The sequence below is a fragment of the Pseudorasbora parva genome, chromosome 13 (genome assembly GCF_024679245.1).
Source record: "Pseudorasbora parva isolate DD20220531a chromosome 13, ASM2467924v1, whole genome shotgun sequence".
NCBI lineage: Eukaryota > Metazoa > Chordata > Actinopteri > Cypriniformes > Gobionidae > Pseudorasbora > Pseudorasbora parva.
Window position 1 is genome coordinate 8,327,013 of NC_090184.1, and position 22,825 is coordinate 8,349,837.

The window sequence follows — 22,825 nt, forward strand, 5'->3', positions numbered from 1 at the left end:
TGCGTGACGCTGCGATGGCGTTTCTTAAAGGGGCAGCGAATGTTTAAAAGAAGAAGAAATGAATTGAGAATCGGGGTATCTTCTGATGTGGACTTTTTTTTGTACGGTTACAATATAAAGTATGCGCACATATCGCTATTTAGTGGCTTAGAACCTTTAACATGTTAGTTTTCTCCAGTGGCTATAGCCAAGACATCAAATGTAATTAGCCTAATGCTTCATGATTAGATTGTATGCTTGTACCACTGATTTTTTTTAGGATCAAGTTCAAAACAACGCATCAAAACTACACCTAGCCTATGTACTGTAAACATACTGTACTACATACTGTAAACAGAACACTGTAATATATATAAAATCAAATAAATGCAGGCTTGATAAGAAGAAGAAACTTATTTCAAAGAGATTACAGATAGTAATGTATAATATATATATATATATATATATATATATATATATATATATATATATATATATATATATATATATATATATAATTTTTATTTTTATGGAAGTTTAAAGAGGCTTTAATTTTGGAACAAAAAAAAACTTAAAACAAAAGTTTGAATATGCCTGTGTTTTTTTGTGTATTATATTTTATACATCAGGCACATGTATGGCTCGAATGGTATATGGAATTGAAAACAAAAATTACATTTTATTCAGTAACAGTATGGTACTGGTATTTTTCAAGGCCAAAAAGTAAGAGGAAATTATTATAGCTTGTAATGCAATGTTAGATCTTTATAACAGTATACATGCATATAAATATCAGTTGTCACAATTTATCTTAGGATCAAGCTCTGTAGTTTTTTTTTTCTTTTTTCATGTCAGAACATGATTATTGAAATCATAAAAACACTACCCTTTTAACTAGCACTGTAGCACCTAATGGGACATTTTAGGAGCACAAGCAGAAAATTTAGGAGCACCTAAAATCATTACATTTTCCCCATTACTTTATTACTGACAAATGCCTTAAATAAATTACAAAGTGTAGTTTTATTTTAGGTTTGCAGGGCTCAAAATTAAAAATGTAAAGGAAAGCATTAATATTCATAATGTCAAAATAATAATTCAAAAGCAAAACGTTTGAAAATTAGGAAGTGGAACTGGCAGCCACCTAGTGGTTACAATGGTAATTTAATGTTTTTTATTTTTAAGTAAGTCTGAGTTTCCTACACCCTGAAACTTTTAGTTTTATAAATGGGTATAATCTTTGAAGGATGATTTTTTATTTATTTTGGTCGTCACTTTAAAAATAACATATAATATTAGTGTTTTGAATTGAAGTGTGAAGTAGCATTTTACTATTCTTACCAAACTTCTACGGTTAGTTATTGTTACTGCATTAAATCCATGACGAGTGTTAATTTGTGGGCTGAAAGCTCTATAACTTGTTCATTATGGTTAATTACGGACAAACTCTGCACTGAATCTGAATGCTTCTCGAAGCGATGCTCTTAATTCTGTGACTAATTCAAAGGCTTTCTTTCCTGGATCTCCCAGTGGCGTGAAGTAACAGTGTTAATTATTAACAATTAATAAACACTGTAACAAATGTATTGCTCATTGTTAGTTCACAATTGTTACCAAGATATTCTTACAATTACTTTATAAAAATCAGTAAGACTCCAACAGCAAAAAGACATGTGAACCCCAACCTGATACTGTTTAGTATAATTGCACAAGGTCTTTTACTTTCTAAAAAGTATAAACAATCAAAAAGATGACAGAAGGCATGTAGGAGATTGTGTGAAACAGGTTTCAGCAAGTTTTAATCATGTTGATAATTTAGAGGCCTAAGAAATTAATTGATCAAATATGACAGTTGGCTTTATAGGGTTAAGTGTGCATACTGTGAACACTGCTAACCAGCAATGGAGAGACAGATTAGAGATCAGAAATGGTTGAGTCTTATTTATTTTGTAATGCTATTTTTCTCAGCACTCAATGTAGCAGCATCAGTCTCCATTCACTGCGTTTCCATTTTAAAAGAGCAAACAGGGCAATCTGCTTAACTTCTCCATAAGTGATTGTGAAAGTATGTCATATGGTTTGTAAAAACATGAGTAAGACTACACATTTTTTTTTGTGTGCAATATTTACTTATTTATTTGATTTATACATTTAATGGTTTTTGGTAAGGATCAGGTAAAAAAGAAAATACAGATCAAAATAACCAACACAGAGCAGAACTGTTTAAAACATAACTATTACTACATTAAACTGTAGGAAGAAAAGACTGAAGAACTATTCATGCTCGACTTTCAAGCCACTGCAACTCACTTTTCAATAATGAACAAAGATCATTAAATTGGTTAAACTGAAACAAATCAAATTAACGATCATCTGATGCAGACAATTCAATTTGCTGCTCTGCAGTATGATTTAGCGATAGCCCAGCTCCTATAGATCAGAGTATATATATATATATATATATATATATATATATATATATATATATATATATATCGTTTTTTAGAAACAGTAGAACACTATACCAATGCATTTCATTGTTTTAAGCAGGTCTCCACAGGGATTCCCTAAATTCCTTAAAAAACAGAAATTCATCAAATTTTCTACCTATCAAGAACATTAATGACGCAGCAAAGCCCTTAAATGAGTCAAAGTCTCATGTCTTTTCCTCCATTGCTTCATGGCTACCTGTTCTAGAGGGAAGAAAAGAGAGGTCCAGGTGTGGCGATGATGTCACTGTATGGGGCGCCCTGGTGCAGGTTGAGAATTTCTTGTTTCCTCAACACCAGTAAGCAGAAAAACATGGCTGCCACGTATGAACGACTGCTGCTCTCACATAAAGCGTGAAGACTGTACTCGGCATTGGGAGAAGAGTCTTGTCTCTGAAGAGAAAGGAGATGTTAGTGTAGGTTTAAACCTAAAACATGCTTACACCCACTAACTAACTTTCAGGGGGGTTAGCCTTTTTGAAAGGAATCTTTATAAATTATCTTTGGAGAGCAAATCAAATTATGATTTACTTGCACTACCCAAAAGGTACCACGTTCACAAACATCAGCAATCTTAAATACTTTTATACAGAGATTTAACCCTAATGGTATAATACACTTGAAATATTAAAGGGTTACTTCAGCGATTAGCATATGGCTTTGTATCAGTAGAAACCCTGGAGAATATTCAAATTATTGTGCTTTCCCCTCTCATATCTCCCTGAGACGAGAGATTTATGCATTTTATTTCTGGAAAAATTCCTCCTATGATGCAAAATGACGATTTTTGCATCATAGGAGGAATGTTTGCCCAGAGGCTAAAGACTACAGCCAGCAGAGGGCGCCATTTCCGCATGTTTTGAATCCGGCATTGGGGGATGGGAGATTACACTCAGCTTGCAGGGAGAGCTCAGCTTGCAGACAGGATCATTTAAACGGAGCTATGGTGAGCAATGTAAGTCTTTTAACTTCTCAAATTCATTTCTATGAAAGTTAAGCTTGCAAAGGCATGAACTGAAACGTGCCAGACTGAACTCGCGTTGTGAATGTATGCCGCGAGTGTAGTCGCGATTACCTCAGCTCTCATCACTCCTGCAGTTAGTGCTCAGTGCTGTGATACTCGCGCGGTGACTCACTCATTATATTGAACAGACACGTTCAGTTTTTAATTATAGTGTCTCTAACTCAGTCACAGTAATGAAGTTGTTGGCGTTGGGAATGGCCTCACAGGGCAGCGAAGCATTCTGGGAATTGTAGTCTTTCATCCCCATGGGACAAAAATACATTTTCTGTCTTTTCTCAGTCTAGAAGACACCAAATTCAAAAATAATTTCACATTTCTACTGCATTGATGACCCAGTTTAAATACAGATTCATCTTCCCAGCGCTGAAGTACCCCTTTAAAGTCCGTCATTATCAGTGACAACTGGATAAATATATAATATTTTCAATGCGCAATCCCAAAAGAGAGCACTAAAGCAGCATACCATTGCTATAGGTACCCAAATTCACTTACAGCGGAAAAAAACAAACAGAAAAAACAAACACAAGACATAACAACTCAGTTGTCTGTATTAACCTAGTGTCTTGAAAATGGGACTTTACCGGCAGACTGGTGCATCCCCAACATCCACAAACTGCATAAAGTTTATTGGAACTGACTGGAACTAGTGCTTTTAGACAGACCCTGCCATATTTGTGTGTTAAATACATCTGACAGTCAGTGAACTGTGCTCTGTGGATGTCAGATGTCTCTTGGACCACACAAGATCTTTAAGTCATACAAACTACACAGTCCTACACAGGTTATATTTCATATTATCCTATACAGAACATAATTCATTTATAAAAAAAAGTGCTTCAACACAGCCTGGCGTTTCTACTGTAAACAGAGTGTCAAATGATTGACAGTGTGTGACTGAGTTTACGCCCTTAAGCCCGCTGTTCTCATCAGCACCCATACATTTAATTACATTTAATGAAACATTCCTAAATCCTCATCTACAACTGCTCCTAACGCCAGGTCTGATCAGCATCAGCACTGTTTCTGGATTTGAAGTTTGATTGTTTCTTACTTTGAGGGCCTGGAGGAGGTTGTGTGCCCGAATGGTCAGTCTCTTATCCTCCACATCCTGGCTGTTCAGAGCTGACTGCAGACAAAGGGTAAGAGGTCAAATGTTTGTACGTACACACATTCTTTCCTCTGAACACAGCAACTGTCTACTGTAAAAGTGTTATCTTTTCATGCCTATTTTTTTTACAATAACAAGACTGGAGAAACTGGAAGAGCTGTAAGAGATGACGACTCTGTGGAAAAGGAAGTTACAATTTGAACTCTCTCTTGTGAAAGTGGCACACCCACCCAAGGCTCGAAAGTATTTCCACAGAACTAAACTAAAATGTAATAAAGGTTTTAAGAGTTTAGAGATATTTTGCTAACTGTGGTGGGTGTGTCCTCTGCCAATTGGTCTTTCATGCATTTTTTTTATGTTTTCCTGTCGTCAAAGTCTGAAGACTCGATTAATGTAAATTCCCATTGTGAACTCATGTTTGCATTTAAAAGAGGTTTCTGTCTTGGTCTGGTATTTAAGGAGATGTTGCCGGAAGTTCTAGGTGCAATCCTGTACTCAGGTTCAGCCCATAACGCTGTCTTCCAGACACTCAGTGTTATGTAATTGTCAGGTATACGTCTTTTATGCTTTAGCTCAGAGCATTTGATGTTATCTTTTAAATTAGAATTTTTATTGCGCAATGACTTCTGGTGAGTGAGGTCAATGGACATGATATGGCATAGAGAAAATCCCTTCCGGCGCTTGTATCCGATTGAGATCGCCATATCAACCTCACTCACCAGAAGTCATCACACGGTGAAGGCTGTTAGACATAGATCGCATTCAAGGTTTAAACATTTTTTAAAAATTGAATTATACATATACATATATATATATATATATATATATATATATATATATATATATATATATATATATATATATATATAAATAAATACTGTTCGGTTTCTCACACAAATCGATCGTTTTGTGTCTTAAGACATCAATGTGTCGTAACGAGCCACAGAGTTTAATATGGATTTGTTTGTGATAATTCGAGGTCATGCTAAAATGGAGTCAGATAAAAAATATAACTTGGAATTAATTTACTTTGCCCTGCTGAAAAGACTGAATGCGCAGAAAGCGTCACAAGCTTCTTTCAGCCATCATTGGGACAATTGGGCGGGCCTTATAGGATGATATAAAAATTATTACATTTGTGCATTTAACAGAGGCTTTTATCCACAGCTACAGTAATATTACATTTAAGGAATACATAATTGCATGCGCCTTGGTGTTGCTGGAATGATGTTCTACAGTTTTTACCACTCAAAGGATTTTATGCAAAAAAAACAACAAAAAAAAACAGTAATATTTTGAAATATTCCATTACTCCAGTCTTTAGTGTCACATTATCATTCAGAAATCTTTCTGATTTGGAGCTCAAGAAATGCCACAAAACAGCATTTATTTTAATTAGAAGTATTTAGTAACATTATAAAAGTCTTTACTGATTTTTGATTGGCATTCAAGAATACACTATGAAATATATGAAGTAAAAAAAATTGAAAAACAACTACGGTAACATTTGTGTAGTGGACAGCAGGGCCCTCTATGCCCGTAACAGTGGACTAAGTTTTGCTACATTTTGATTGGATCTTGGTGGACTAACACAAACAAACTGTCCAACGCCATCAGATTAAGATGCTAGGAGAACAGCCAGACACCTCTTAGAGGGCAAGAAGACCTCTGCTACCAAGCCCAAGAAGGACAGGACTTCTCATTGGTCCACATGCAGTGTCTGCCTTTCACACATCTAGAGACTAATCCCTAATGTCCTGGTCTGTGATTGCCATAAAAATTCCTCAGGACCTCAGCAGTAGTGGGAGAATGGTAGTAGTCACGGCAACAATCATTTTCATGATTAATTGTCATGTCAAGTACTCATGCACATCCCTAATTTATATGCAGATGTTTGTGTTAGCTCACATGCGAACACTTCTTCGCTTGTTTTTGGATCCGGAGGTACGGTACTCTTTCAAAAGATGCATAATAACGACCACTACCATATAGCAGTGAAAACACGATTTGCGGGAAAATTCTGTCAATGGTGAGTAAGCGCTGTGTCATAAATGACAGAACATTCCATCAATGGCAGGATATAGTTAATAATCAGTACACGTAGTTGTGTTGAAAAGACTAAATGTGTTTTGTGTGTGGTGGAGTGTTTAGCAGTACCTCTGTCTGTGTCACCAGTGATGTTTCCCTCGTCTCTATATATGGATGAGCAAACATGGAGATCTCAGAGACAGGCTCTGGATACGACACCTCCAACCTACTCTGCTCCTGTGAACAAAATGGTGAAAGAATGATCAAAAGATGTTTCAGAGGTGGAGCTCTATTCTGATTCTGAATTGATGATGATGATCAGCCTGCATCAAAGACTCATTCAAAATAAAACCAACATGTATAAAAAATTAACCTGGGTCAATTTTGATGAAGTCAGTGCTTGTGTATTCAGTGCATGTGTAGTTCTTACACTGGTGATGTTCCAGGGAGGTGGAGGTTCTTCTGGATGAATGACAGAAGTCTCTACAGTAGTGTTTGCACCTTCTGATTGATCTTGAACAATGGACTCTTGATGCATACTCCAGTCGTCCAGCATCGACATTGCAGTGTTCTCCCATCCCGCTACAGGTATACATACAGTAATCAGGATTAGCTGAGATTTCACCTTCATGCAATTCTAAATAAGGGAGCAGGATTAATCGAAATCGAATCACAATCGCACAAACCTTTTGGTTATGTGCGATTATGAAAGTGCAAAGGCTACAATTTTAATTAAAGGGGTTATATAATGCAATTTTTGTACAATATGATTCTTTAGTGTCTAAATGAAAACTTTGTAATATACTTTAATTAAAAATTCTCATTAGTATTGTAAGAAAACACTCACTTTACCTGGTCAAAAACAGCTTTGTTTTACCAAACCATTTCAGTGCATGTGTCTTTAATGCTAATGAGCTTTGCTCACCCCAACCACTGTTCTGTGGCACTTTGACACAACACACGTGGAGTGTTGCCTTGACAACAGTTGAGGGGAAAGAATGGCGACGGGAGTCTCTGAGGACAGATCTGTGCAACCGTATCAATTTGAACCGGAATCGGACTCGGTACAAGATGACGGTCCCAATGGAATTTGACAATTAAGGCTTGAACAGGATGTTTCTGAATGGTTGGTTAATGTCACTTTAATCTATCTTTGTATGTACTGGCAGCAGGGCTCTACGCTAATTTTGTTCTTGAGGAGCACTTGTGCTCATAATTAAAAAAAATTAGGAGCATAGTCAAACATTTAGGAGCAACAATCCATCAAACACATTCCAATTATAACTTTCCTATTACAGGTAGGGCTGGGACATTTACTGTTTTACCGCGGACACGTGGCGCGGTGCCTGATCGTCACCGCCATCACCAGAAAAAAAAAATTGGTTTACATTCCAGCCTTCATATTTTTTGCTAGAAAAACTAGCATGTTTACTTTATAATGATTTTTTTTTTTTAATAAAAATATATAATTTACTATAAGCTACTCATGTTCTCTCTTTAGACAAATACTATTTTCTACTTAAAAACTACATTCCATTGTTTTACTAACCCAAATAAGGACACACCCCTATCCGCACTAGGTTGCACGTGAGGGAAAAAAGTAGTTTGCTTCCACTTAGGAGGAGTTGTGCACTTTTTATTTTAATATATCTCCTTACATACGATTTTCTACTTAAAAGTTTTTTTTGTTTGTTTTTTTATTTTTTTATTGACATTTTGTATATGTGAACACTGTTTTATGTGTTTATTACCACAGGAGTGAAGCACAAAGCTTTGTTTACAAGGGAAATAAATTTGCAGATGTTACATCGCAGCCATAAAAACATAGGCTATGGATTCATGCCAAATGAGAGAGGGAGGCTGAGCCCAATTTAAGATTTGCCAGCTTTATAAATCTGTTTTGCGATCTGGTCATCCGATATTCCGATTTCCGTGAATTTTAACAATAGGCCTAACGTCAGTCCATTTTATCCCACAGGACATCTTGTATCTTTTCCAGAATCTTCACTCGCGTCGCACTCATTTTCGCAGGGAATTATAAACGTTTCTTCCTTTCGTTTGCTTAAGTCTATTACACCCGTTCACATCTTTTACTGTGGTAAAGTAGAAAAACACTGTAGGACGAAATATTATTAAACACAGTTTGTGCTTGTTATTAGGGTTGAGGCACTTCAAGTTTATTTGAATAGCGCAGTTAACGTGCACCCAACGATTTTACTTTTGTTTTTTCTAGCATTGCATAATCAAACATAGCCTAAATGTCTTGACCCTATGGAAGATAAAACTCGCTCTTCAGACATTTTACAACAAGTGTTGCTTTGCAACATCAGGAGAAAACATGAAGACGAAGATATTCGGGATGGTGTCTATCCAGTTCGTGTCCCACATTCATCTCAAAGCGCAGACCGGCATAACGCATCTTTGCTATAAAACAAATATTTAATTATTTTATTTATAATTAAAATATTAAATTTTCTTATATTCTTAAGATTACCATTATTTACTTATAATCATTTAAATGTTTTACAGGCAGTATGTGTTGTTTCACTGACGGAAAATAAAGACGCATGCTTATATTAAATGGATGTTTGACCATTTATTATTTTAAAATGTAGGCTATTTATATATTTGGAATACACGACTACAGTATTTAAAATAGAAATATATGCATTAGTTATACTCTCAATTTAATTTACAGAGCAAACTACCGGTATATGAAAAGATTAGTGTGTGTTGCACTCACAAGACGCGCAACAGGGGGCATGACGACACGCCTGTTGCATGTCTTCTTTTTTTTTTATCGTGGGTTTAAGTGGTTTACCGCTGAACCGCGGGAATTTCTTGCTTTTCAACCTCAGTAAGAAAAAATCCATACTGTCCCAGCCCTAACTACAGGACGATATTTGTCCCTTAAAAATTAATGTCCAGGGACATTTTTACCATTATAAGGGCAATGTTTTCTATTGTTATTAAATGTATGCATCATTTGTCAATTTCTTAAATTCAAATAGAAAAGTTGTTAAAATGTTAAATTAAAAAATAAATTCAGTTAGAACAATTAGACACAATCATACTGGTTCCAATAAAAGGAGATATGCATCTAAAGATCTGTCTTTGCACTGCAGAAGTGGCACAGAAGCACTATCTGAAGTGGGATTTAGACTCATTTACATTGTGTTTAATGCAGATCATGGGTATATTAATGATATATGAATGTTTTACATGTAAGTTTTTGAATTTAGAAATATGTAAAAAATAAATTTTAAAAGTTTAATATTTTAAATAAAAAGTCCAAGCAAAGTATAAACATGAAAATAAAACCGCCGTTGGTGGCGGCAAGTCTTAATAAGTGAGTCATTCAGTCAATAGCAGAGTCCTGCACGGGTTCGGGGAGTCAACCCGCAAATTTTGCGGAAACGGGTGAAAAACACCCAACTGTGTCGGATATGGGTGCGGGTCGGACAAGGGGGAAACACGGGTCTAACACGGGTTTAAAACAGTCACGTGCAAACGTAAAAATATATGCATATTTTAGGAACACATCTACAAAAATATGTCTGGCCTGTATTTCAAGTTAATCAAATAACGTTAAAATAATATCAGGTTTGTGCTCGCACCGCCGAGCGCCCTTCCAGGATTCTCTGACTTTCAAAAAAATCACACAAGGGTTCAAGGGTGTCGCACACCAGACGCGAAGCTCACCGCCGGACGTGCACATTATATACACGCAAGCTCAGTTTTGAATCCACTTCTGACAGAAGAGCTGCACGATGTGTGCATCTTGTAGCACAGGGTGAAATGAGTACAGCTGATGTTGCTCTGTGGCGCGGCAGGATTTTGAACAACTTCCTGAGTCGCCGCGGACATGCACCGAATGCCGCCGCCGGTGTGCGTACACTCATTGAAAACAATGTGTTTGAATCTTATCTCGGGTGCGGGTCGTGTGTTGGTTCTATTTTAAGAGGGTCGGGTTGGGTGCGGATTTTAATTAGTACTCCGTGTCGGAAAACGGGTTGGATGCGGTTTAACGCACCACGGGGACGGGCGGGTGCGGATTTACAAAATCGGACCCGTGCAGGACTCTGGTCAATAGTTCAAAACACAGATTCATTTGAATCTAATTGCTTGGAGATGCGTATCAGTTCTGGTGTGGCTTTGATTTTCACAAAATAGGCAGTCAATGTTTTGGCTAAAACATTGTTACTTAATATCAACTTGTCTATTGGACTTTTGTACAAGATCAATATCACATATGCAATCACATATGCAATTTAAATTTTACATTTAAAAAAAATCTAGTATATGACTGTGGCAAGGGGGGCGTGGTTCAGCGAGGTCTGCAGCGGGAGAGAGAGCCGCGGGACGAGCGGTAAGTGAGTGGGTTGAACGCAGATTGATAACACCTGTCTCTTATTCTAGTAATGGGCGTGGTGAGAGCTTAAAACGCTGGCAGAATCGGAAGCATGGAAGAGAGAGACGGACTGCTGACGTTCCCCCCACTGAGACATTGAGCTTACCGGAACCCGGAAGTGGAACGACCCGGAAGCGAAACCGAAACTGAGCATAGTAAAAGACACACGCTGAAGTGTGCACGTTGTTGATTTTGAGTGAATAAATAAAAGAGACGTCAGCAGTCCAAGCCTACCCCTTGTCCTCTTCCTTCCTTATCTACGAACTCTTTACAATGACCATGTCTAACATGTATTCAAATGTAAAACCTACAAATAAGTAAGCAGTTATGATCAGCAATACTTTAAGCAACTTCACTATTATTTATTAAAGAGCACTTTGTGGGTAATGCCATTACAAATGAAAATTATTATTTTTCCAGTCACAAAATGACTCTAATTGGCCTCTGTGCATTTTAACCTTAAGTACTACACTAATTGTAATATAAATAATATAAATATTAGAAGAAAAAATTTAAAGTGGTCATTAATGGACCATAATTATTGCACAAATAGTATTTAGTACCAAAAGACCCCCTCAAAATATTCAATAAGTATTACTAAACTAAAATATAGTTTATTTAATAACATTTATTTAATTGAAAAATGGTGTAAGGTCACATTTGACTAGTAAGGAATATCTCAGGGCTAAATAGTGACGCTATTGTCATGGCACCCTTTGAAAATTTTCAAATTTTTTGTAAATTACGCTACATTACGCATACATTACGCTAGGGGTGTAATGGTACAGATTGATCACGGTTTGGTTTGTATTACGGCTTTAGGTTCACGGTTTCAGTTACAGTTTGGTATTTGCTATGTTCAGGGAAAAGGGACTACTGTCAAATGAAAATAATATACAGTATTATTAATATACTGTATACATAGTGCACCTTTAATCAAACGTAACTCCATTTTGTAGATAATTTTCGATTTTCATCTAAGTTATTCCAAACATCACGAGGAAGACAACATTATGTGATAAATAAAATACAATCAACTTATTAACCCGCTCCACAGCGCCACCCAGTGGATTTAGTTATAACTGCAAGATTTAGTGGGATTTTTCATGGATTCAATGCATTTACAGGCAGCAAATCAATGCAGTAAAATTAGAATAGTATTTTTAGTTTTCTAATATTAATTACAGATTGAATATTTAAATATTTGACTGCTCATGCACACCCCTAGTTTTTGGAGCAACATGAGGGAGTAAATGATGACAGATTTTCCTCAACTCTGTTTTTGTCTGAAGCAATGCGATTTCTTACCCTCTCTAGTTTGTTCTCTCGTCTCCTCAGGGTCAGCCTGCTGTCTAGCTCCTCCCTCCAAGCCCTTTCTCCTAGGTGACGTTTCACAAGGGAACAGCTAGAGGAAGAGGAAGCTTTCCTGTGATGAACTACCTAAATACTACACTGACAGTATAATGACAGCAGTGCACTTCAGCTGAGCTCTGTTGATGTTTTAGCAGTGGGTGTGTGATACCTGCTTTAAGTCAGGATGTAAGAGTGTAAGGCAAAAACTCGAGAACAGCTGCTTCACCCCTCCATTCACCCTCCACTCCATGAGCTGCCGGGTGGGCGGGGCTATCTCCAATGTTGTTAAAAGGTCAGAGCAGTCAGCCAGTTGATCTCTAATGGCGTCGTCAGTTAGTTCCTTTGACCGGTCAATCATCAGCTTCCTCTTCCTCGCCATTCTTTTCCTTGTTGAAGATGCTGAGCACATGTTTGCAACTATTAGCAGATCCAATAATATTGATCCAATATTATGCAAAAATGGCTTTTTGTTTGGCAGTGCAATAAAACCTGTAAATCGGTGCTTGATATTACTCTGGCTGCATACTACACCTTTTGGCAAACATAGTAGGCCATCATGGTATTCCGTGAACATCTACATGGTCTGCACTACATACTACACCTACTGATGCATTACTATGATTTATTACCTACAAAACTAACAATAGATATTTTTACTTTTGGATGCCAACAGCACCCTCAAGTGGCTTCATGAGAACAGTTAAAACCCCAGCATTACATGGATAGTTCGCCAAAAAAAAAAAAAACATTCTGCCATCATTTACTCACTGTGGTGCCATTCCAAACCTGTATGACTTTCTTTCTTCTGCAGGACACAAAATGAGATATTTTGAAGAATGCTGGTAACCAGTGGTTTTGGTAACCACTGACTTCCATTATATGGACACAAAAAACATTTCTCAAAATATCTGCCTTTATGTTCCACAAAAGAAAACTATCCTTTTAACAGTTCAACAGTGAACAAGGTTAACCCAATTTGAAGCCAAGGTCAATAACACTACTGCTCATAATATTCTCCAGAGGAGTTAACACTCACGTGTGACAGCAACGGGGGCAAGAGCGAAACCTTCCTCTGCATTTACCAAGAAAGTGGTCTCAGTCAAGGCTGGACTGCCAACACCCTTTAAACAGGAACGTTCTGGTTTGACAGACTCCGGCTCTTTAAGAGATTGACACAGCGGTAAAAGCTCATGTTGGAAGCATTGGGAAATTGCTTGATTGATAATGTTAAGATCATCACTGTAAACCCAAATAACTAATCAGATATTAAAGGGCACCTATCATGCAAAATTCACTTTTATAAGTTGTTTGAAGAACATAAATGCATGTTGGCAGTGTGTACACAACCACCCTATAATGGTAAAATCCACCCACTCTTTTTTTTTTTGGCTTAAAACAAGCGGCTTTCAGATTTCTGCAGTGTGACGTCGCACTGCAAAGGGCCCTGCCGACACGAGTCGATGGGCACTGTGGATGTCTGTAATTGAGCGTTACCAATGATTTTGCAATGTAAGTACTTTTTACCATGCCAATAAAATCACTTGAATCTGAATCTGAGTGTTTATATGGCTATTTCTTGTATATTTATCCACTGACATGTCAGAACATTTTAAATTCTTATCCATTCTTATATTGGGACACTAAAATTATGATCTAAGTTCTTCAACCAAATATCCAAATAAAATGAATTAATTAGGTCTTATTTAAATCTATAAACTATAATACTGATCTGCCAACATTTTCGCTATATGATTAATTAAAATAAGCTGATAACATCACTGTTTTCTCACTGTACAGCCAAATCAAATTTTGTTGCAATATTGTCCTGTTTAACACTGTGAAGCTGCTTTGAAACAATCGTCATTGTAAAAGCGCTATATAAATAAAGCTGATTGATTGATATTCCTAACAGCGAATGAGTTATTTAGATAAATAAACCGAGAGTACAAACATGCCTACTGGCTCATCTCCTCCAAAGGGTAAAATATAATTAATGTAAATACATAAAAGAAAAAGTAACATTACCTTCACTGACAGCAGTTGGAGGAGGTGTAGCAGGTAATTTATCAGGAAAATCCTCATGGATATCAGGCATCAGAGCATCCTCAGTATTACTCGCTATAAAATCTTGACAGACCACAAAGAAAGAGAAGGAAACAAATGGACTCAGAGAAGTGTGAAGGTGATGAGGTTCCAATAAGGTTTGAAGATGCCATTGTGAAAAACAGAGCATTTCAATGTATCCAATTTAGTATTGTCACGATACCAAAATTAATTATAGGGATGCACCGAATTTTCGGCCACTGACTTTTATCACCGAAACAATATGGCCGAAATGTTGTGATGACGCAAACAGAAACCGCGACCTGCACCTGCTTGGGTGTGTCTCAATCAGATCCCTAGTTCAATTGTCAGGGCACTGATAAGGGAGTCAGCCCATTGACTTATGTCCTGATCAGTGCCCTGACTACTGAACTAGGGATCTGATTGAGACGCATCCCTTGTCTAAAGCAACATATGTGGTTCATCTCACATCTGATGACGCATCTATAATATGGGTTGTAACTTGAAAATAATGCTTTGTTTATGTTTCTGTTGATGGATACACGTTACTGGCTCCTCAGTGATACGCTAAAACAACAGCGATAATAAAAGAAAAACGGGCAAAACTGTCTCTCTTTGTAAACTTTGTTCGATATATGCGAGTGCTACTGTATTTACGGTCTATGGTCCAAATATGACCAGTCATGTTCTCCTTCAGCACACGGATGTAGAGCTAGAAGACGCAAAAATTGCGGGCTGTGAGAAGATCTGTCTTTGCAAGCATCCAAAGCGTGCACTCGTTTCACAGCATGCAAATATTGATTTCTCTTTCAAGTCTTGCGCTTAAACGGACAAACTCGCACAAAAAGTATGTCAACATGTCCATCTAGTATCCAAGCAGACATAGTCTGTATATGCCTTAAGTGAACTTTATATGGTCGAGAAAGATGACACATATCCATTGATTAGGTTTTAAAGGGGCAGTAGCCTTTACTCTGTTTCATGTCAAACAAAAGATAAGGACATCACTCACTGCTCTTGATTGAATAGCTTTTGTAAGGTTTAAAGTATTCATCTTTAATTTAAACAGTTAAATATGGCCTTTTTTTACATTTGATTACTTTATTAAATGTCTGTACCTTTCTGCAGGCTAGTAGGGTTGTATATTATTTAATGTAGGCTAAATGAGTGAGGTCAAGTTAAACATTTTAGTTTGAATTCTATTTTATACTATGCATTGTTGCAATGTGCTAAATAGATTTATGCATAATTTGCAATTGATTTATTATTTGAAACTTTATTATTAATTTATGCAATTGCAATGCCTTGATTTTTATTAAATTTACACAGTCATAGCAATAAATGCAATGGTTACTATTGGTAACAATTACTAAAAATTGGCATAATTTCTTTCGGTGTTTCGGTTTTCAGCCTTGGTTTCCTCTTTTTCGGTTTTCGGTTTCGCCCAAGAATTTTTATTTCGGTGCATCCCTACAAAATTATAACTTCGATGCCAGACTAAAATGCCTTGACACCAATACTGAATCAATACCACAGCAAAAACAAAAACAAACAAACCAACAGTAAAAGTAATGAAATAATACGACAGAACGTAATATTCATTGTTTTATGTATTTTTTTAAACTAAAAACTCACTTGGTCAGCATTTTCCTGCCCTGTTTTTTAACCATTCCCTCCTCTTATTGCAATAATAATAACATACCAGTGTGAACATACTTAAAAGATGTTTGCAACAATCACATTATCAATCATGTAAGCATTCACTAACCTTTCACTATTCTGAAGGTTGGGATGACCAAAATTGTATTTCATGACACAGGTAATTTAAAAAAAATGTAATTTTATCATTATAATAGATATTTAATTTAAATTTTTATCTTTGTTTTTAAAAAATAAGCAAAAATGCAACGTGTAATTCAGTCGCCCCACCCACCGACTCATCGGATCACGCTAGCCAGCAGCAATAATCATATCGAAGAAGATATTGTGGAAGATATTATGGAAGAACACAGTCGCTGCATAAGCTTCCTTTGGATCATAATATTAGGAATGTGTGATACTTTATTTATTTTTAATGAAGTTCCAGCTCACGTGGGGAAGAACGTTTGTGTGTTCACTTCATTTCACTGCGGAATCGTTTGTAAACAAGTCTCAGGTGCTGGATTTGCAGACACAATGCTGTGCCTTCTATATTGGATCCGACAGGAATGGTGCAACAAACTTATGTGAGTAAAATATCTTTTTTATTTGTAATAATAATCCCAGGGCTGTGTTTTCCAGATGGGGTACCAAAATGTAAGCCCCTCGGCAGGCCGGTTAGTCTCAAATAGTTAAATAATAACTAGTTGACCTCAGACAACAATAAATATATATATATATATATATATATATATATATATATATATATATATATATATATATATATAAAAATTAAAAGCCAGTTCATGACACCTTTAACTATACATTGATTCTTAATAAATATATTAAAGTTATTCAGTCAAGCATGGGGTGATTTTTGATTTTTCTTTTGTCGTTTGATTGACATTAATCGGAGAACATCAACTGTATTATGGGGGAACAACCCTGCATAAATTAAAAATAAATAAATGAATGAATGAATAAGTAAATAAATTAATAAATAAAATATACACATATGTAAATTAATAAACAGATAAATAAATGTGATATTAGGAAAATAAATAACAGAATAAACCACTTGATAAAATAAGTTTAATTTTTTTTTTTTATCAAATTAGTTTGTATTATCTTTCCCTTAATTAATTGTTTTCTGCTTTTATAAAAATAAAAAATATATTTTTATCTTGTATTTATTTGTTAATTCATTTTAGCATTTATATATAGCATTTATATATATTTTTTTAATATATTTTTATTTATGCTTTCATTTATTTTTTTACATTTATTCCCACATGTATTTTTTTTTTACATTTATTGATCGATCGATTCATTTATTTTTATTTTTCCGTGCTTTTATCATTGGCCAAGTGTGAAAGCACCCTAAATGTCATGAACTCACCGATGAGATCAACAGCCATTTCCTCATCACCAAAGCAGTCGCCATGGACACTGAAGCTCTGATCAAACAATCCTTGAAAAGACTGGATTTCCTCCCCTTTTGAATAAATACAGAGACATGCATGGTTTTGCATCGACTATATAAAAAAGGACTTGGTTTAGTTGATTATTCAGAGTTGATACCTATTCCCTCAATGGTGAGAAAGTGGTTCCCAAAGTTCTCCTTGAGAGTAATATCTTCAGTGCGGCATCGATTCAAAGAGAAGTGGTCTGCCACATCAATGGTGCTGGGTGAGACATAGCACACCAAATATATCATTAAAAAATACTAGTCCATCAGAATAAATATATCTGAAGAGCTGTTATCGATTGCTGTTGATAAACACGATACTTGAGATCAGGTAGCTGAGTGTCAAAGTCAGTGAAGTCTTCCGGCAGAGTGATAGTTTTAAACGTGGCCTCCATCGCATCTTCAGGCAGGTCAGTCTGTCCTGTGGACAAAAATTAAATAACATTAGAGTTGCAGTGTTTGCTCATTCTGCTGTTACTGACAGATTTAAGACTGCATTTACCTGGCCGGAAAGCCACTTTAATTTTGACCAATGCATCACTGCAGTCTGAGAGAAGGTATCTGGTCTTCTTTGAGTATATCCGGACAACTCCTAAAAGAAGATGACCTGAAGTTCGCAGACCAATTTTAATCTGGTAATGAATCATAGATTAATGATTAATATTCAACAATATTACTGATCTGCCTGCAATGACACCATTGTATGAGAACTGAACTAAGCTGGACAATAACATCACCGGTTTCTCCAGAGCGGCTGTATAGATAAATCGTAATAATAAACTAAATTTTAAAAAAAAGTTTAAATTTACAACAGAAATGAATCAAACACTAAACTGACTTAAAAGGATAGTTCACCCAAAAATGAAAATGAACCCATGATTTACTCACCCTCAAGTCATCCTAGCTCTATATGACATTCTTCTTTCAGATGAACACAATCTGAGTTATATTGATAAATGTCATGTCTAATCCAAGCTTTATAATGGCAGTAAATACGAGCCAAACATTTAAAGCCCAAAAAAGTGTATCCATCCATTATAAAAGTAATCCACACAATAAAGACCTTCTGAAGCTAATTGATCAGTTTTTGTAAGAAAAATATCCATATTTAAGGTTATAAAATAAAATATCTAGCTTCCTGTGGACCGCCTTCCGAATTTTAACTTGCGATGAAACTGTAACGCCTCTCGAAGTTCAAAATCCTCACACTTCATCCGCTAGTTATGCTTTTTTCGTAAGTTGAATGCAGAAGGAAGTCCACAGGAAGCTAAACTATTTACTTTATAACATGCTAAATAAGGATATTTTTTCACACACAAAAAAAAACCATTATTTCGCTTCAGAATGCCTTTATTACCCCCCGGTGTCGTGTGGGTTTTAGAATTACTGCAAATGAAAATCAAATGAATAACACGCAAATGAAGAAAGCACCAGCAAATAAAGAAAACATCTTCATCAGTTTGACAACACGCGCGCTGCAAAAGTTCACAACACATACAAATACAAAAACGCGCTGCAAATCCTCACAACACATGCAAATACAAAAACGTGCTGCAAATCCTCACAACACATGCAAATTTAAAAACGCGCAGCAAAAAAATTACAACACAAGCAAATTCAAAAACTGACCTGAAAGGTGAGGTTTTTTTGTTTACTTTTATATCATGATTGTATAATTGCTTTGTCGTTTGGATATTGTTGGCCTAAATATATTGTTACACTGTATAAAAAAGACCATGCAATCATACATTCAGGATGTTTAAATAAACAAAACAAACAAACTCACCTTTCAGCTGGTCAGTGACAACAACAGTGACAGGCGAGTAAGCAGGTCCCGTAGGGGTTCGTCACTCAAAGGAGTCCCCTTAAAACATTTCCGTTGTGGTCTGCGTTATTTGCAGCGCGTTTTTGTATTTGCATGTGTTGTGAGGATTTGCAACACGTTTTTGTATTTGCATGTGTTGTGAGGATTTGCAGCGCGTTTTGTATGTGTATGTGTTGTGAGGATTTGCAGCGCGTTTTTGTATTTGTATGTGTTGTGAGGATTTGCTGCGCGTTTTTGTATTTGCATGCGTTGTGAACATTTGCAGCGCGCGTGTTGTCAAACTGATGAAGATGTTTTCTTTATTTGCTGGTGCTTGCTTCATTTGCTGCGTGTTGAGCTGTCTCGGCCACCGTACGTTTTTTTATGTAACTCCGATTGTATTCATTGTAAGAAGAATGTCATATACACCTAGGATGGCTTTAGAATGAGTAAATCATTGAGTAATTTTCATTTTTGGGTGAACTATCCCTTTAAGCTGGACAATGACACTTTTTCCTTCTAGAGCTGCTATAACAGACACCAAATGTTATAATTTTTCTGTTATCACACACTGTTACATCTAGGTGACTTGACAGAGTTAGATCACACACAATTGTTATTTTACTTTTAAAAGAAAAACTTACTTTTAAAAAAACTTAGCTTAGCAGTACACTATTCTAGCTCTAAAAAGTGAGCAATAACCACATTAGTTGTCTGGTTTAATGTCACTATATGGACTACCAGGTGAACCTTACCTGTGGGGATAGGATTTCCTTGATGGTCGCCTCCAGGTCACATTCAAACACGTGTGCTTTGGTTATTTTCTTCTCCCAGTGGGCTGCGAGCCAGATCTTGGCTAGTGTGCCTCGTTTGGAGACGAAGAGTTGGGAATAAAACATCGTGATGGGGGCTGTGTCTGGGAAAATACACGTCGTCATCATGTGAGCTCGAATTTGACTTATTTGCGTTTATGCTGTACATTTAACATTACATGTCACTTTAGTTATTCATTATGAATTCGTTAATGTTGTATAACGTTTTCTTGTTGTACTTGAGTACTGGTTGTCACTCCAACGTCCTTGTGCTACGTGATTTGTTTACTTATTAGGCTCTGCATGGTCTCAAAACATAACGATAGCTGCCGGCCAAGACAGCCTTAATAGGCACCGTCCTATAGGTTATAGGCTGTATTGTCCTATAGGACAATTCAAACATTTGAAAGGTGCCCTTGTCTAGACGGGCAGCAAATATTGTGTGCTATGTAGGGTGCTCGCTAGTTTTGAGATGCTAACGTTATCTTCTATAAGGCGTAATTAAATACACCTGGAAAAAATACACCATAATTTTGCCGTCTTTGGCAGAGGCTATACGCCTCCGTATCCTCAAAATTAGCTTTATTAGTTTAAAAATTAATAATTATAAAAGTTTAGATATATTTTCTTTTTCTACCATAAGCCTAACTTACCTTTTGCCGCTCAACGTTCATCAACACTGAATCAAATTTCCCGCCCACTTCACGTGCGCTTAGTGCTGGTGAAAAATAAATCAATAAATAAATCCTTAATTTAACGTGTGTATGTCAAGGTGCCGTTAGAGTCTTTTTTTTGTTTTTTGTTCCCCTCTTACCTATATATTTAATTTGGATAGTCTATTAAACGTAATAAATAAAACGAAATCCAAAATAGTGTCCGCACGCGCAACCCGCTATTTCTTAAAGCGCGAGACACCTTTTGCATTAAAATCGTGCAGGGAGGGAGACACTTGTGTACTTGTGTCTGTCTTATTTCAAAGGGACACATTAGTCTGCTGAGAAAATAATGGCGTTAAACCTGTAGGACATCGTCATTTACAAATGAAGCAAATAAGGCCAATACCATATAACATCCCCTTCCCCCAATACAATTAAAATCTATTTGTGGATGTGAAGGAAGTGAAGATTTTAGGTCACATGCCGTCCATAGTGAGTTTTTATTATTATTATTATTATTATTATTATTATTATTATTATTATTATTATTATTATTATTTATTTATTTTCTAATTTTTTAAATATTGTACATCCAAATGGTTTTTATTAAGTTTTTGATAATTTTTAATACACATTTAAAAAAGTAATTACATAAATAAAATAAATAACTCAAAGACAAAAAATAAAATAAAATCTGGGCACAATGCATAAATAAGTCAGTACTGGCAGGCAGTATATTAGCTTCTCTGGAACATGCGTAACCAGATATTATGTTTTATTTATCCAGCATGTAACCTCTAAGATCATTGGAAAAGATAATTTAGAGCCAATACAGGCAATTTACAATAGGATATCCAGAGGCAGAACAGTCTAGACCAGGGATTTTCTAACCATTACTGGAGTCTCCCCAGCACTGCACATTTTGGATACCTTTCCTTATTGGACACACTCAGCTCGAGCTCAGTGCTGCGTTCCACTCCACTATTAGACACGCACTTGCAAACTTCCCTAAGCACTTCCCCTTGGGGTAATCCCCGCCGCCATTTTGAAGTGCGTTCCAATCATAGACAGTAAAAGAAATGGACGGAGCGTTCCCATTGACGTCTACGGCGAAAGAATGAAGTCAACCTAGGGGCACTCACTTCCTGATGGCTGAGCGAACTGCGCAGGCTCAGACTGAGCTTGACGACGTAGATGTGACGTGAGCCTCCTGTCTGACAGCTGTGAGTCTTCTAGTAGATGTGGAAAGCGAAATCTGAATCACGTTGTTTAAATATTTTCTCCCGTTGCTTTTGGCTCACTATGGGCTTCTCCCCATTCTTCTCCCTTGACTTTATCAGACTAGTCTCCAGGACATGTCTCCACGTCCCCCCGACTGTCTCATAGACAGTAAAAGATTGCCTGCGAGCGTCTCCTCAGGTCTATACGGTAATTTCTCAACTGTGCGACAGGGTCGCGTTGGTTATGACGCAATCATTAGCCTATTTTTACAAAAACAGCTTCTGCGGGGCGATAGTGTAAGATACAAGGTAATGGAGCCTTTTATACATTGTCGTGTTTCTTTAGTAATAAACAATGGACAAATGGAGTCTTTAAACGTCTCAGATGTAAAGTTATTCACTGTCAAAGTGACTCAAAAATGAATGGGAGTCAATGGGATGCTAACAGCAGGTGATGGCTTGGTTAGCAATGGCCGCCCCTAGGGGTGGAACGCTTTCCGAGCGCTAGATTACCCCCTTGGTTCCAATTCGTGAAGTGGACAAGGGAAGTTTAAAGGGACAGACACCACAAACAACTCTATGATACTTTAAATATTTTTAAAAAACATTTAAAACAACCCAAATACACCTATAAAGATATATAATGTTGCATTAAACAATTTCGTAAAGGAAAAATAAAAATAAAATAAAAAAAATACACTCCATAGTGGATTCCAAGTGATCAAGGGCTTAGGGCTTCCAGTTCAGTCCAATGCAATGTTTTCGCCAGTA

At 36.4% G+C, this 22,825-nt stretch overlaps 1 protein-coding gene across 1 annotated transcript; it reads right to left on the minus strand.

The window, feature by feature from the left end:
* Positions 1-2,462: 2,462 nt before the first annotated feature.
* Positions 2,463-21,225, minus strand: rad21l1 (RAD21 cohesin complex component like 1). The gene is made up of 15 exons (XM_067412485.1): positions 20,993-21,225; positions 20,832-20,896; positions 20,122-20,282; positions 18,065-18,194; positions 17,884-17,983; positions 17,676-17,779; positions 17,494-17,589; positions 14,418-14,519; positions 13,429-13,551; positions 12,562-12,791; positions 12,348-12,444; positions 7,059-7,210; positions 6,758-6,865; positions 4,544-4,618; positions 2,463-2,861 (listed from the first exon to the last, which is right to left on the minus strand). The coding sequence occupies exons 3-15, from the start codon at positions 20,263-20,265 to the stop codon at positions 2,673-2,675; spliced, it is 1,650 nt and encodes a 549-aa protein (XP_067268586.1). The 5' UTR covers positions 20,266-20,282; positions 20,832-20,896; positions 20,993-21,225; the 3' UTR covers positions 2,463-2,672.
* Between the last annotated feature and the right edge of the window lie 1,600 nt (positions 21,226-22,825).

What these genes read in the sequence shown, in the direction of transcription:
- rad21l1 (XM_067412485.1), bottom strand. Translation starts at nt 20,265, where the DNA reads ATGTTTTATTCCCAACTCTTCGTCTCCAAACGAGGCACACTAGCCAAG. An exon ending in ACTCAGCTACCTGATCTCAA is followed by an intron (nt 17,780 to 17,883) that starts GTATCGTGTTTA and finishes TGTCTCACCCAG; the next exon opens with CACCATTGATGTGGCAGACC. An exon ending in TCTCACCATTGAGGGAATAG is followed by an intron (nt 17,590 to 17,675) that starts GTATCAACTCTG and finishes TTTATTCAAAAG; the next exon opens with GGGAGGAAATCCAGTCTTTT.